The sequence below is a fragment of the Xyrauchen texanus genome, chromosome 4, assembly GCF_025860055.1.
Source record: "Xyrauchen texanus isolate HMW12.3.18 chromosome 4, RBS_HiC_50CHRs, whole genome shotgun sequence".
NCBI lineage: Eukaryota > Metazoa > Chordata > Actinopteri > Cypriniformes > Catostomidae > Xyrauchen > Xyrauchen texanus.
Window position 1 is genome coordinate 53,361,689 of NC_068279.1, and position 17,751 is coordinate 53,379,439.

Sequence of the window (17,751 nt, forward strand, 5' to 3'; positions counted from 1 at the left end):
ACGTATGGCATATTACCTCAGCACAAGCCCTCACCACATTTCATCAAAGTTCCCCATTCCTCAGTTTCCTACTTTTGAACCACCACTTTTTGTCATTCCTTCTTAAAAAACTCCCTTTCCCAGATTCCTCTGCCAATTCCTTCAATGTCCCTCAAACATATATGCAGCAACCAATATGCAATGTGTAAAACAGTGTAAAAACATTTTGTGTTTGCTGGGAAGTGCATGGCTGCGTAATCAGAGAGTGCAGGTGCTAGATTATCCTGCCTGCAGTCCTGAACTGTCTCTAATTGAGAATGTGTGGCACATAATATGTCAATGAAGGCCCAGTACAATTGCATAGCTGAAGACCTGCATAATGGATGAAAGGGGGAACATTTTGCTTGATAAACTTAACAAACTTGTGCCTTCACTGTCCAAATACTAAGTGTTAGTAGAAGAAATGGTAGTTACACAATAAATAAAAATAAAAAGAATAATATGGTAAAACATCAAATAATGTGTTGTTGTAGTGCTTTCAATATAGCACTAGTTGAGTAAAATAAAAAAAAAATCACTCACTCATTTTGTGTGTGTGTGTGTGTGTGTGTGTGTGTGTATATATATATATATATATATATATATATATATATATATATATATATATATAAGGAATATTCTATCATTTCCTGGGAACCTCTAAAACTACACGTTTTAATTGTCTCCCTTATTTGACACACTCTAATTAGTAGAGTGCTCCATGAATTGAATAATCAGTAGAATCAGGCGTGTTAGATAAAGGAGACTTTATATGTAGTGTAGAGGTACTCCAGGAAATGATTAAGGCCTTGTCCACACTAATACGTTTTCGATTGAAAACACATCTTTTTCTCTCCGTTTTGGCCTTCCATCCACACCGAGTCTGCCTTTTTGTCTGCGAAAATTGAGCTTTTTGAAAACGCACTCCAAAGTGGATAAATTTGAAAACTCTGATATATCTGAATATATAAAATGATGTATTTGTTGTCATGTGATGCAGTCATGTGATCTATCCAACCAAAACAATCAAGATGGCGGCCTGTGTTATAGTGACACTGTTGTACATGATACTCACTTTGATAGCGTTGTTAAAAAATAAATGTTACATTGTACAACCATCACATTGCGCTCCTTCAAAGGCGAAGAGAAGTTTACTCGGAATTGGTATCTGGCGACAGAACACAAGGACAATTGCGTTTCAGACCGTACATGCAACAGGGATTTTCCGCATGCACAGTAACATGGTTTAAGCATTTTCATAAGATTCAGTGTGGATGAGCAACTTTTAGAAAACGCTAGTGTGGACGGAGAGCATTTTGATATGAAAAGGCAGTTTTCAAATGTATATGGATTAATGTAGACGTAGCCTAAGAAACACTGAGCATGTTAACATGGATATTCTTACATGACTATGCTTAATAAGTTGACAACGCGTGTGGTCATGTAAACGCAATAAACCACATTAATTTATCTGCGTAAAGGCCATAAACAGCTTATGAACAAACCTGACGACACAGGTAGATTTTTGCCCATTACTCCAATTTCACGTGGCATGTAAACACCTTAACCGGCGTTTTTAATCAGTAATTGAATCAGTAATGGTTGCATTCGATTGCACTTTTACATCTTTAGACAGTTTTACATTGCTTTCTTGTCCTCTTGCCACTTCTTTTGTGTACATATTTTCCATAGATGACATAAGAGGCAGTAGTGAGCTGAAGCCTATCTCTAAAGAAGGTTAACATGTAGCCTTCCCCTGAATTAGGTGATTACTGTAAATGTAGTTTTTCCCATGTTCAGTGTACGTTATAGATAGTAAAACTAACTAAGTGAACATTGTAACGCAGTTCAATGGAAAGCAGGAGGCTTGGCGAAATAAATAATATTTTAATGATTAACAAAAGACAAATACACACACATACGACCTTCTCTCCCTCACCATCCTCCGCAGTCTGCCTTTATCCCTCTCAGAGGCGTGATTAGCCTGATAAGGGACCGGGTGTGTAGAATCACGACCCCGCCCCGCCCTCCGCCCTGCCACATTCCTCCCTTGTTCTCTCAGGTTGGGGAGCCCCTGGCATGATGTACACCCCCCCCCCCCCTTTCCCTGGGGAGGGGCGTGCCTTTTGCCCCGTCTGCCAGCAGGTCATCCCCATCTACCTGGATGAGGGAGGGGACAAGGGGATGGAAACAGACACCGTTAGGAAAGGTTAACTGTACATAAGCTGATTTAATTAATTAGTTTAACATTATGCTTCCCATATGTGCTTGACCTTTCCCGTGAGCGCGGTCCGAGGCAGTCACGAGACGATGCATTTAACGGAACATGTGACTCAATTGGACTTAAAACTAAATTAAGAATGTGATTAAAGTTTTCTGCCAGATACACATTCTTTTTTACTTGCAATAATCATTCAATTTAATTATCAAATAAAGTCTGTTTTTGAAAGTTCAAATAATCCATTTAAAATCATCTTGGCTCAAATATCTGAGGGGGCACGTGCCCCCTTACTTTGAATGGGCATAACGCCTCTGTTGCCAACACTCAACTACAGTAACTGACAGGAGATTTTCCTTCTATGACAAGGTCACGCAACAGATTGACGGAACAGTGTGTTTTTGTGGCATCAGCATGAGAACAAGGACAATGGTGTCAAGTTGTATCTTGTCGAGCTTCATTAGAAAGTGATCTTGCTTCAGCTGTGTCATGAGGCTTCCAGGAAATCTGCCTTAGATGATGCTATCTTCAAAACGATCTGTTCTCTCCACTTGTTTTTGTGCGTCTGTGTGTGTGTGTCTTTATTTGTTTTCATCATGCAAACACTATGTTCAGATGTTTAATGGATAACCAATGTGGGAAACACATGAATCCAGTCAAACGGCTCACATGGACGTGCTGCTCCCCTACAACAGTGACCAAATTAGATAATAATGTCACATAGTGAAGAGAGCGCAATTGAACATAGTTTTAAAGCATTGTCATTAGCTCGTCATCCATACAGTTTTCGAAAATAGTTTTGTGTTTGCTTGCATCCTGATATTCAGAGTAAAACCATAGCAATAAAACAGAAAAATGAAAACTATGGTAATAAAAACCATAATGTTGTGGTTATTGTAGTTTTACTGCACAAATACTATAGTTTAATTATGGTTTACTGTAGTAATATTTTAGATTAGTTTTTGCAGGAAATTTGTTTTTCGAAAAGGTATAGGCTAAAGGTAAAGCTTATTATTCCTACCCTTTTATCTATATAGTTCTCTCTCTCTCTCTCTCTCTCTCTCTCTCTCAAATCTACTGTTTTTGATCATCTCAGTCTGATCTTAATAGTTTGTGCAGTACATTTCAGCAGGGATTGTTTAGTGAATCTGTCACAAAGGCTTCGCAAAGAGGCCGTTTTTGAAGGATGGGGCAGAGAAAACATTATGGGATATACAGCAAACCTGCAGCTCACAACTAAAACTGCACAAACGTGCTGTATCTAGTTTCACATGTGAAGATGTCATTAACATAGGCATTTTATATAAAAGGCACAGCAGCAAAAAGCATCCTATTAATTACTAATGATCATTACTAACATTATAAGTGGCCCTTTTTTGGGACAAATAATACAAATTGATACAATATGACATTTTATAATGTGTTTCTCATCTCCTTTTCGTTTGCTATGCCCTGCAACATGATTTCGGTCAGTCGATGATCTGATGGCTGCATTTAATTAGGCACAGTAGCCCAAATGAGGAAAACTGCTTGGCTATAAATTTGTTTTAAAGAAGGAAACTCCTTCCACACAAACATTCTCCTCTCAACATGAGACTTTTTTTATTTTGTCTCTCTCCAATTGAACATTTACTGCCAGTATCCCAGTGTTTTATGTGTGTTTGAGTTTGTTTGTTTGTTTGTGTTTACGTTTGTGTGTGCGTGTGTGTGTGTGTGTGTGTGTGTGTGTGTGTGTGTGTGTGTGTGAGAGAGAGAGTTTTTGTTTGTGTCAGTAAGCATCTACCGCATTTCGCAAAGATGATAGCAGTCCGAAAACTAAACTGACCCCAACAGAAACCCCTGGTGGTAACCAGATATTCCTGCTGAAGGAACTGACTGTTAGTTAGTCAACAAACCAAATTATAAGCAGATACTGGACATTCAGAGTGTCCTGCCTGACTCTCACTTGCTTCATGAAGCAACTTGAGGACCCACACACACATAGAGACTCGAGTCGTGACCAACAAAAAGAGCCTTGATGTAAAAGCATCCCTGCGACTTGATCAACACAACAGTTTCTATATTATATAAAATAACTTTTAATATCTGTGGAAAGCACTGTTGTGCTTCCCCTCACTCTTGTCTCACCCTCACTGGGACACATGCTTTGATTTCAATGCACACTTGACTTAATAAAACAGTTGTGTAGCAACGGGAAAGCTATATACAAGAATTCCTGCTGAGAAGTATACTTAAACAAACATTTCAAAGCGATGTAAATGCTGACAAGAGCCACGGCAAACAGAGGTAATCGCGAACGCAAACTCTGTTATTTTATTTCCTCTCTCTCTCGCTCTCTCTCTCTCGCTCTATCTTTCACACACACTCAAACAAAATACCTTGTTGTTCAAGTAAGTGCTTAACTCTTTCCCCGCCAAACACAGAATTTTCCGTGTTTTATGAAAAAACGCTTCCCCGCCAAACACGGAATTTTCCAGGTTTCCGTGTTTTAGGTGTTATACGGTAAGGAAGACCCCTGCGCATGTTTTGAAAGAGTACGCAACTCTTTGATCAAAGAAACAGACTGCGATCGTCTCAAACATGAAGAAGTGGAGTATGAGAAGCTCAAAATATCAGACATAAACATGCCTTTTTCTCAGCTTTTTGTCTGAAATGTTGTTTTTTGACAAAACCTACCTCTGTTCAAGTCGCAATAAAAAAAGAACAAATGAAGATAAAATAAAATCGGTTTTTTTTGCCTAAAAGCAGAGGCCCAGATCTTTATTTTGATATATAGCATCTTCATATATTCATGTAAGAAAATATTCTGCGGGCCATTAAAATTTAGCGAAAATCGTCGAAAAACCCTGGCGGTGGCTGGCAACTTTTTTTTAAAAATGCTGGCGGGGAAAGAGTTAACAGCAGCTCAAGCCTCCTTGACTAGTTCTGAAATGACGTTTTCAAACTAGCAATGAAGGCTTGGGCTGTATCAAAGCAAGACGTTGAGTTGGTGGCAGAAGAATTAGTTCCACTCATAAGCATTTAAGGGAGGAAAAAAAGAAAATGTCTTGAGATAAAACCCTGAAATATGACGTGGTTTATGCGTAATAATTGACTTCAGCCCGTTGAATTATTGAAAAATAATGCACACCCGAGGTGAAATGGCCACGTCCTGGCCGCATTAGCACCTCGAAATGCACATTTCTTTTTCAATAATTCGGCAGTCCGTGGTCAATTGTTGCTTACTTACTCATTTGAACAAAATTGTTTTATTTTTATTTTGTGTAAGTTACCCTGCACCGTCTGTGCTATGGACATGAATGATGTGCTAATAACACTTAGAATTATTTTTCTTTTATTAAGGGTTTATAGACAGGTTCATTAATAACTTTTAAGTTGTTTACAAATACATTATAAATCAAATGGGTGACTGTAATTCAATAGTTACCAAATAGTGAGCATTCGAACTTACATATTATAAATGCTTCATAAATACACGTATTCACTTATATTAATCAAAAAGAAATTCAAGGCCCTAATTAATGATTTATGTCACAATCCAACACCAATATTACAGTAAGATTAAAAAAGGGATTGTCAATTTGCCCACAATACTCACAGATAAGTTGGGAGTGCTGTCCCAACTTATCTAGTCCTAGTTACCAAAAGTCCTCTGCCAAAATACTTAACAGCAATTTACAGCAAAGAGTAGATAATAAAGCTTGATGACTATTAAACCATTCTTAATAAATGCTTCATATGTGTCCAATTTACATTAAGGTACACTTTCATAGGTTGCTAGCGTTGAATAAGTGTTTTTAAGCATGTGTAACATGTGAGGTAAAATGTTTCACTACTTCACAACTATTGCATGACAGTGTGACTTTTTTATGATATGTTTATTCCTATATTCTTATATGTCATAACGGAACATCAATTATTTGTAATGCATTTGTAAATGAGTTATTGGTCATTAATTAACCCCTTTACAACCCCTTAACAAAGAGAACATTAATATAAAGTGATAGGGCCACTGATGTGCTATTACTTTTCTACTTGATCAGACTTACTATTTAAACTTTGCAGGCATGAAAAGGGATGGGGGAAACTTACATTAAACAAAAGTGATTGTTTAGACTGCTTCTTGCATAAATCACTAAAACGCAAAGGAATAAACTACTTTGTTGGTACATGCCTGAAGATGAATACCTTATTCGTAAAGCATAAATAATGACTTCAAATCGAATAACGAATTCTATCAAATAATGTGGGAAAATATTCTTTGGACTGATTATCCGAACAAATATTAAAATATTAATAATAATAAAACATATTTAAAATTCAAACACAATGGTGAGTCTATGAGGCCAATAAGACTAAAGAATAAAATGCGTACAGTTAAGAAAAAAAAAAGAAAAAAAAAACATCAAACTCATGACATAGTCAAATGTGATTATTTTAAAGCAAGAGACTGTGATTAAATTTAATGAATAGACTACATGGTCTTTGTGAACGGGATGGTATTGTGTGCTGTTCTACATGCAGAATTTTTTTTTAATTGAAAACAAAATAAAAAATAATAAGAGTAAGAATAATAATAAAAGGAGAAATAATTGTATAAATTATACAAGGCATATATGCTAGATTATATACTATATAAATAGAATTGAGTTACATTTAAAAATTGGCCAAAAGATCATTTTGCCATTGCAACAGAAACAGATACACATAATGGCTTTGCTGCACATGGTACATTCTGGTTTTGATGTCATATTTGCTTCACAGTATTTCTTTGCAACTGGAACAGCTACCAGAACATTGTTTTGGTTGAAGTCAGATCACATAAAATAAGCTACAGGTGTTTTAAAAGCACATAACACGTTGAAGTTACGAGATGAGGCATTAAGACAAAAATCCTCCATCAAAGATGTTACCAGATGTTTCAAGGCATTTTTGGTATAGCAACAATTTCGTGCAAGCATTCTTTCACAGTGGTGTCCAAACTACTTACAATGTCCTCTTAAAGTCAAAACACAATGTGTCATGTGAAGCTTTATGGAAAAACTGTAGCCTGTTGGATTGTAGCCTACATGCTACTCACTAGCCCTGTTCCAAAGCATATAAGGCACCTATCTGTCTGTAATCTAAATATGCCGCTACTTTCTGAGGCAGCATCCTAACTGAAATGGAACCTCATAAGTGCCTGATTTGGAATGCCCTGCATAGGCAGCACACAAGAAATGTGACTCACAATTGATTTTGGGTTTGACATTAGCATATCGCTATGCTAAAATGGCAATATCTTAATAAGAATTACAAATACAAAAAATACAAATTTTCATAAAAATACAAAATTGGGCCAAATATTTAGATTTAAATATTCATACTTTTCACTATATCAACAAAATAAAATTTTATTATTTATAACCAACATTCCTCTTGACTTATCCACTCATCTTGAATTATTTGGAGGAACCCATAACTACTAAAGATGAACAAGGAGACACATATGGTACCTACTAAAAGTGGAATAACCTTCCCATTGGGATCCCACAAAGCCTTAAAATGCTGTCTAGGCAGGATGCTCACTAGGTTTTGTACCAAAGCTACTGCCTATTCATCATAGGAGTGGTGGTGTAGTGGGCTAAAGCACTAAACTGTTAAGCAGAAGGTTGTCGGTTCGATCCCCACAGCCATCACCATTGTGTCCTTGAGGAAGGTACTTAACTCCAGGTTGCTCCCTGTAATAAGGGCTCTATAAATCGCTTTGGATAAAAGCGTAAATGTAAATCTGTAAAACATTTCAGAGAACATGAATGTATTTCTTCTTTTTTTTTTTATGTGAAATGATCCATTAAACATACATAAACAAGGACCAATTAGGAATGCCAGTAAAATACCTAGGATCATTTTGTTGCTGTTCCATCAAACAGATAATATGCATGATGAAATGTTATTTCAATGCAAACGCCGCTAATCAGAACTTTATGGTCCATTAGGGGGACCAGCTGTTGTTTTGTCATCACTCCTCACTGTGATAACAGTAGAGGCACAACTTATTGAACAATTTTGTATGTCCAGATGAAAATCAGACTTCTTTTCTCTGTAGACGGACTCAACGGTGACCATCACATGTGCTGATAGGAAATGGAACAAGCAAGTATCGTGTGAGCCAGTCGATTGTGGGCTGCCAGATAAGTACCATGTGCATCCTGCCCAATTTGACTTCCCAGAAGGCACCACCTACGGCAAGAAGAGCACATTCCAGTGCAAGGAGCCTGCTCAGCTTGTGGGTGAGATACCCTGGAAAATCATAATGAGGCTGAACTTTGATGCAAATGGAGTAAATTGAAAACTGTTATGATCAGTCTTTGCATCTTTAACATTGTAGAAAATAAAACGCATAAATCGATCTCTAATAAGCCTTTGTGATTCAGAAGTTTTCAATGGCAATCCTAAACTTGAATAAAGGTGGTCTAGCATGGAACATCTGGATTTAATGTCAATGACAGCAGTTTGGGTGCTGTCTCCTGGCTCAGAGAGAAACTGTCAATAGGGAAATGGATAATGGAAAAAGCAATATACAAATTAAATATATGTACTAATTAATCACATGTTAAAAACAACAATTTTATTTATAATTATAATATTTCAATATTATTAATTGCTCAATTTAATGTTTTATTTTCAGCATGTTTATTTCAGGTATTATTAATTAATTATAGTTATCAAATTGCTGATTCTTTTATCTATTTATTTAAAATTTTCTCAGTTGATTTTTGTGTCACATTTCAGGCCCCATATTAAAGGAATAGTTCCAGTGGTGTCTCAGGGTCATTATTTAGTGTGGGGCACAAACAATCCCATAACAATCAATTATTTGACTGATCTTTGAATCATTTTGACAGGTAAAAAAGAAACAAGAAAAAAATGTTAACCTAGTGCATCAGTTTTGACTTCACTTTTTGTCCCTCACATTCCCTCTGTGCATGTGCCCTGCTTATTCCTTGGTATTTATATGCATATTAGATGCATATAAACTGGCACCATCATCATTTACACCTGGTATTGTGCATCTCTTTTATGTTTAGATTTTGAGTAGAGGGTATCTGATTTCATCATTACTTCAGTGTGTTTATGTATGATAATAAAGCACAAACTGCATTAGACTGCAGTACAACAAAAAGAAAACACAAAAAAAGCAGCGCATAATTTCAGTCAATTATGCATGCATTTAATAAGTACAAACAACACATTTAGGGCTATTTTAGTGGAGTAACTGTGTTAACTGAGCTTCACAGATGTGCTTCTCATGTAACACTTTATGTTCACATCAGGGACTATGAAGTTCAGTGAACTTGTGCATGTGTGTATGCACTTTAACCGGCAAAGTAAAAAAAAAAAAACTTGTTTTAGCACTGCGGTTGATTGACAGGTAGAAAATTCACACAAGTATGACAGATAGGATAAACATAGACCTGGACAGACATTTTACAGATAGTGACGAATAAATAATTGTTTTGTACAACCTCTGAACATGATGCCACACAAACATCCCTAATCATTTACTGTAAGCACAAAACTCCACTAGGACGTGCACATCCATGTCAAAAAGCTCAAGTGACTGTGAAAGTAAACCACAAATAGGCAAATCGTCTAACTTGAATGAACAGCATTACAAAACTAATCAAAATGACAGACTCCCAATATTTAGCAGTCATTGATATCAAATACAAACCAATACACCAACAACACAACACCTCAATGCAATGGCATATAATTCAATGAATTGATGAACGGTGCTTAACTAATCAAATCAACAGCACATTAGTGAAAAAAAATGCTTTTAAAGAGCTGTACTTCCCAATGCTCATGCCAACAGCTGACATAAATATAATAAAAATAATACAAATTCCTTTCATTTATTTAGCATTTTTCTAGGCACTCAAAGCACTTTACATAGTATATGGGGAATCTCCTCAACCACCACCAGTGTGCAGCATCCACCTGGATGATGCAACAGCAACCATACAGGGGGTATGTTATGCAACGTACCTTAATAATAGGGTTACCATTATAGTGAAGTGTGGAACTTGAGCCCAGGATGAGAACAGGTACATGAGGTATATTAATGTATATCTTCATTGAGCAGTTAACATTCTCATCAAGCTGCACACTGTAGCACCCAGTATTTAGCATGCAAACATTCACTGTCAATAGCTAGCACATAAATAAAATGAAAGTGATTAATTGTATTTACTTAAGCGTGTTTCATTATGTTGGGTTTACCCAATTCAATTGGGTTCCCCCTACAGGAAATATTTGAGTGGAGATTACATAGTAATTTTAAGTTAATAAATGTAATTTGAAACACGTGGAGCCAATTTGGACTGCCCAATTCCCAATGCGCTCTAGGTCCTTGTGGTTGTGTAGTGACTCGCCTCAATCTGGGTAGCGGAGGATGAATCTCAGTTGCCTTTGTATCTGAGACCTCAGTCCACACATTTTATCGTGTGGCCTGTTGAGCACATTAACGTGGAGACACGCTACTCTGCGGCATCCACACACAACTTATTATGTGCCCCACTGAGAGCGAGAACCCCTAATCGTGACGAGGAGGTTACCCCATGTGACTTAACACTCCCTAGCAACCAGGCTAATATGGTAGCTTAGGAGACCTGACTGGAGTCACTCAGCACACCTTGGATTTTAACTCGTGACTACAGGGGTGGTAGTCAGCGTCAATAATCGCTGAGCTACTCAGGCCCCTGCCAAATATACATATTTTTAAATACATCAAGACGTGTCACGACAGGTTTGATGTCAGTGACATCAAATGCCATTGGTTTTGTGTCTCGTAATTGATATCTCCTCTGATTCATAGTTCCCACCAAATACTGATACTCAGAAATGAATTACATTATGAAGCAATGGAAGTAGCTTTTCCATGCTAGACATTAAATACTTTGTAAAGTGTGATGATAATTTACGTAATGAAAATTCAATCATATTATAGTTTTTACACTGTAAAAATTGCCAGGATTTTACAGGATTTAACAGTAATTTCTTACAATAAATTTGAATATCGTGTTTTGTTTGAAGTCACCATCAGGGTGATTAGTGTTCCCATTGTATGGGACCTTATTTAGTTAATTTCTAATAAATGTTTTCCCAGTCAGTGCAATTGTCTTTAAGAACACAATGTATTGTACTGCGATGTATGGAGAAAATTGGTCCATTTATTGGTGAACTTATTGAACCTATATGTTGGACCACAATGTAGTTACAGTATATAATGCATTGAGTTATTTTAAAAGAATAATGAGAAAGGAATGTTTGCAAAGCTTGACTATAATATGGCTGGTTTTATCGCTCATGAAATTTTCAGCATAATTTGTCAAAGAGGCACGCACAGATATCAATACTCATATGCATACAAATCTCAGTGATGGTGACAATAAACAAACTAGATAAAAAAATACAGAAGATCATTGTGATTCTACAACACAGCACTGCTGCATTAAAATAATTTATTAGACCTGTTAACAGTGAAGTCACAGTATACAGTTGTCATGCAACTAGTAGCCAGGAATTCACTGTAAACTCACACTATTTTATATTTTATATTTTATTTTACAGTGTAGATGTTCCTATTTGTCTTTGAAATTTTAATGAACCTGCTGTCTGTCTGTTGCTCATCTGTAGGCACTAATAACACCCTGACCTGTATGGAAGATGGTCTGTGGTCATTCCCGGAGGCTTTGTGTGAGTTGCGGTGTCCGGCACCACCTCCAGTGCCCAACGCTGTGTTGCAGACCAAACGCTGTAATGAGACAGGCCTTAAAGTGGGCAGCCTCTGCAAATACAAATGCAAACCTGGATACCATGTGGCTAACAAGCCAAAGAGGTCAGCACATTTTAAATTATTCACAAATCAACACATTTTGTCTACATTAAAATTGAAAATTTTTGAGGTGTACTGTTGATTTTGCACCAAATGTCTGTGAAAACAATTTAGGACATGACAAAGGAGTCAGTTTTAATTAGTGGAGTTTGCTGCTATTACTGTGGCACGTTCTAGGGACAGTATTTTGGACAAACCCTAACTTAACTTACCTTTACCCTAAATAACCCTAAGTATTAAACTTTGGTGCATAACTTGAATAAAACCTCTTCAAGTTAGCTGTGTGGCTTATTGAGAAGAGGTGTTCTATTACTTTCCAAAGCAATTGGAATTACAAAAAAATCCCATTGATATGCAGTGAAAGAGGGACCATAGAGACCACAATAACATAAGATGTGTTTCCATCCACATGTATGGATTTCATATTTTTTATTTGTCGAAATATTGCATAAAAATGCTAGATAGAAACACCAATTTGCAAATAAATGTTAAAACACCTAGAAAATGTTTATGCTTGAATTAGTTGGATACATGTTTATTTGATAAGAAGACATGCGCATAAACTACGATGGAAACGTATTTACTGAAAAAAATCCTAGATGTGCATCAAAAAGTCATTTGATTGAAGAATTCATTCATAACATGACTAACCAGTAGACCAGTATCATCACATAGCATCTCAAATGTTGCACTGGTCATTTTTAAATGCTGAAGCTAAAGCCAGACATCACAATTATTGTCCACTATTACCGGCACATCCCTGTTTCTCACAGAATAAAGGTATCTGGAAAACATGGGTAAACATGGAGTTTGTCGCTGCCTTGTGTCTTTGCACTCTAAACCTCAAGTGATTTTATCACATTTAATAAAAGAACCACTGTCGCCCCAGTGGCTCCAACTTACATTTGTTTTTTGCACTAAATTCCCTGGAAGTGAAAGTTTGGTTCTTTTGAACACATGGGATCGAAATTCTGCTCTATAGTTTTTGCAATATCTATTCCAATTATCTGCAAAACTTGCACCTTGGATGGAAACCCAGCCCAAGGATTGAGACTTGGGCCAGTAAGGAATCTATTAGCTACAACCCAGAAAAACCTAGAAACTACCTTGTAACATGCTAACAACCACCCAGTGCACCCCAGCAATCGCATTGTAAACGATCAACTAAGCATTTTTTTTTTTTTATTATCAAAAATATATGAAAAATTTCTACCATATGAATGGTTCCTTCCATTGTGATTGGATTGGTGTATTGTGTTTATGTGTGACAGCAGTCTCTTTTCCTACAGGCGAGCGTTTAAGCGCCAGTGCACAGAAGACGGCCGCTGGTTGGAGGGATCGTGTGAGCCGGTGACTTGTCCCCCTCCCCCATCTGTCTTTCACGGCATGTACCAGTGCACAGACGAGTTTAAGTTTGACAGCACCTGCTGGATCCACTGCAATGGGGCCAACCACACACTCAGACAACCCCCTCCATGCAGACAGGTCTGGTTTTACATTTATATTTATGATATTTTTCTATTGTTGATTGTTTATCTACCTTGGTCAGTCTTTCCTCAACTATGTTCAACATGGGAAAAAAAGATGAAGAATCACTAACTTTATAACTGCCAGTGTACAACTGATGGGACGTACAGTACAGCATGAGTATTATTATTTTGATTGTGTCAGGTCTTATACCGTCACAAAAGTTATCCTCACACAATTTATCTACAGTTCACAAAAACCTGCTAATTAATTTCTTTATAAAAGTAACTAACCTGATTTGATTTGTGCGTGACTGCTGTGTGCATTTTCCATTTCCATTTTTTATTTGTAACTAGTAGCCCCTAATAAACATGCAAAAAAAAGAGCTAAAAGTTTTCCTAAAAATGTACATCCTCATATGGGGACAACAGGACTAAGTTGTGAAAGTGTAAATATACCAAGCTATTGAAAGTCAAGATTTTTTTTTTTTTTTTACATTTTATCAAATTGTTTATTACGTTTGGTTGGTTATTCATATAGCCCTATAGTCTACTTCTGTGAACATTGTGTTTAACAGTGTGCCGTTTCGCGATAAATCGATGAAATCTTCAAAAGGACAAATCAGATGACACTTAAGACTGTAGTCTTTTGTCTCATACAGGTTACAATGTAAAAAATGTATGAGGTTTCTTACCAGATGTAGTAATTTTGGCAAACTCCGCTGTGATCGGCACCTTATTGTTTTGTCTCATGACTCAGTGTTGAAAGTTTAACCCTTTTATCACTCTTGAGTCTGACCTGCAACATCAAGTCCCCCTCTCTTCTCCCTGTGCTTTCCTGTTATTCTCCACTATATCTGTCTAATAAAGTCAAAAAACTAAAGTAAAAACCAAAAAAGAACACGATTGCATTAGTTACCAGATGCTGTGATTCACGCATCCAGTATAAGTGTCTTAATCTGTCACACCTATTGCCTGTATGATGAAGGTTTTGCAGTGAAGTATGGTATTACACATCTCTTGCCCTCACCACAGGGGGTCAGCACCAATGCCATTCGCTGCAGAAAGGACGGAAACTGGACTGGAAGTTTTCACTTATGCCCAGAGCTGAAGGGTCAATGCTCTCTACCTCAGAACTTGCATCCCAGCATCCGCATCAGCTGCAAGAAAGGACATAGCATAGGTGAGAACTCCAATTTGACCCTTAAGCTGTACAGAGAGATCTTTCAAAAATATGCTTGTCACACCTCTGGTACTGCAGACCAGTGGTTCTCAGCTGGTTTTGCTTGAGGACCTAGATTTTACATTGGACAGTCAGTGGTGACCCAACATATTAACAAATGTAAACCGTATTAAATATGGTCTGGGTCATATTTTCTTTCACCTTGTGTAGTTTTATGTTCAAGGTTTTCAAGCATGAGGGCATGTTACGCAATCTGCCTGATTTGGCTAGCTTCTGCAAAGTGACAGCCAAGTTTGCACCAAAAAAACTGCAATGTGATTGGGCAAAACCCTTTGACGTCAATAACAAAAGATATGGGAAGTGCTCTTTCCTCCCTTTGAAAGTTGATAAGCCAATTTATTTTGCTATCCTAACTATGTAATTATTTGATTAGTTGCATTTTATTTCTGCATTTGCATAAAGAATAGTTTTTTACCCTGCTGTCCATGACCTTATCCAAACTACAACCCATTTCAAAGTTGTGAATCACCAATTGAGAATCAATGTGCTCTAGTTCTAGACAATGTGCTCATTTTAAAATTCATCAAGACCTGTGGAGGTAAAATTTTGTATTGAGAATAAAATGTATATGGCATTTTGGCTGTGGGCATTTATGTTGCAATATGTTGCATTTTGTTCAGCTTGCTGACACTGTCAAAATTCAGCGACCTCAGTGGAAATGTATGACATTGTATCATGAGAACAAATATTTAGCTATAATGTTCACATACACTCACCTAAAGGATTATTAGGAACACCATACTAATACTGTGTTTGACCCCCTTTCACCTTCAGAACTGCCTTAATTCTACGTGGCATTGATTCAACAAGGTGCTGAAAGCATTCTTTAGAAATGTTGGCCCATATTGATAGGATAGCATCTTGCAGTTGATGGAGATTTGTGGGATGCACATCCAGGGCACGAAGCTCCCGTTCCACCACATCCCAAAGATGCTCTATTGGGTTGAGATCTGGTGACTGTGGGGGCCATTTTAGTACAGTGAACTCATTGTCATGTTCAAGAAACCAATTTGAAATGATTCAAGCTTTGTGACATGGTGCATTATCCTGCTGGAAGTAGCCATCAGAGGATGGGTACATGGTGGCCATAAAGGGATGGACATGGTCAGAAACAATGCTCAGGTAGGCCGTGGCATTTAAACGATGCCCAATTGGCACTAAGGGGCCTAAAGTGTGCCAAGAAAACATCCCCCACACCATTACACCACCACCACCAGCCTGCACAGTGGTAACAAGGCATGATGGATCCATGTTCTCATTCTGTTTACGCCAAATTCTGACTCTACCATCTGAATGTCTCAACAGAAATCGAGACTCATCAGACCAGGCAACATTTTTCCAGTCTTCAACTGTCCAATTTTGGTGAGCTCTTGCAAATTGTAGCCTCTTTTTCCTATTTGTAGTGGAGATGAGTGGAACCCGGTGGGGTCTTCTGCTGTTGTAGCCCATCCGCCTCAAGGTTGTACGTGTTGTGGCTTCACAAATGCTTTGCTGCATACCTCGGTTGTAACGAGTGGTTATTTCAGGCAAAGTTGCTCTTCTATCAGCTTGAATCAGTCGGCCCATTCTCCTCTGACCTGTAGCATCAACAAGGCATTTTCGCCCACAGGACTGCCGCATACTGGATGTTTTTCCCTTTTCACACCATTCTTTGTAAACCCTAGAAATGGTTGTGCGTGAAAATCCCAGTAACTGAGCAGATTGTGAAATACTCAGACCGGCCCGTCTGGCACCAACAACCATGCCACGCTCAAAATTGCTTAAATCACCTTTCTTTCCCATTCTGACATTCAGTTTGGAGTTCAGGAGATTGTCTTGACCAGAACCACACCCCTAAATGCATTGAAGCAACTGCCATGTGATTGGTTGATTAGATAATTGCATTAATGAGAAATTGAACAGGTGTTCCTAATAATCCTTTAGGTGAGTGTATGTTCCTTCTACATGTGTTCCTGTCATAGAGCTTAAATTGAGCTTACACTGATATCATCAGTCATACTTTTAGTTTTTTTGCTCTCTTAAGGCAACATCACTTTCCATACATGCAATTTCATACTAAATCATCTTTACTTCCAAATACACTTTGATTTTACTGTAATTCCCATTATTCTCAATGTTAATTCTCATTAGATTCACATTACTGTTATTATTGTTATTAATATTATTTTCATAATGTAATAAGATGGAGTTGGGTGGGGGTTAGTTTCAGGGTGTTAGTGATGAGCAGGTAAGCGTGGTAAAGATGAAATTCCATGCATGTTTACCACTTTAGATATGAGATGAGGTGTCTGTTGATTTATTATATGTTCACTCTGTTTCTCTTAGGAGAGGAGTGTGAGTTGTCGTGCAGGGACAGTAACAATGATGTGGTCATTCTGCCGAGTAACATGACGGCCAGCAGCATTTACAGACACCACTGGATGAACCCTCCCAAAGTCAAGGTGTGTGTTTTTCTAATCATAGTGCTGTAGATGAAGACATCCCCTTTGCTTGCTGTTAGGGAATGTTGCACTGTGGCGCCACATCCTGGGCGTGATCAAAGTTTGAGGTGACACACCTTGGTCAGCACATATTGGATTGTTCCTGATGAATCAGCATTGAATAATGTCTAGACTTGACTCACTGGGGGAAGAGAGAGAGAGGCCTGTTTATGAGTAATTCACCCGAGCAATGCAATTTATTTGATTATCAACGCAGTTCTAGACACGCACAAGAAAATAGCTTTTAAAAACTTCACAAAGAATTTCCATTTTGGGAATTCTTACTTATTAAAGCAATAAGCTATAAGCAACAAGAGATTGTGCCTTACAGTGATTTTACCACAAGTAATTTCTTAGGCAAGACACTTTTATAAAACAGCAGCAACATGATAAAATACACTAATGTTTAATAAAAATTTATTAATATTAATAATCAGAATAAA

At 37.4% G+C, this 17,751-nt stretch overlaps 1 protein-coding gene across 1 annotated transcript in view; it reads left to right on the top strand.

Annotated features, from left to right (window-relative positions):
• pappaa (pregnancy-associated plasma protein A, pappalysin 1a) overlaps positions 1–17,751 on the top strand; it is a 173,823-nt gene that overhangs the window by 111,560 nt on the left and 44,512 nt on the right. Inside the window, exons 16-20 of the mRNA XM_052118971.1 lie at positions 8,325–8,508; positions 11,921–12,122; positions 13,409–13,604; positions 14,621–14,768; positions 17,154–17,269. Coding sequence (XP_051974931.1) covers positions 8,325–8,508; positions 11,921–12,122; positions 13,409–13,604; positions 14,621–14,768; positions 17,154–17,269 — 846 coding nt within the window. The remainder of the gene's footprint in view (positions 1–8,324; positions 8,509–11,920; positions 12,123–13,408; positions 13,605–14,620; positions 14,769–17,153; positions 17,270–17,751) is intronic.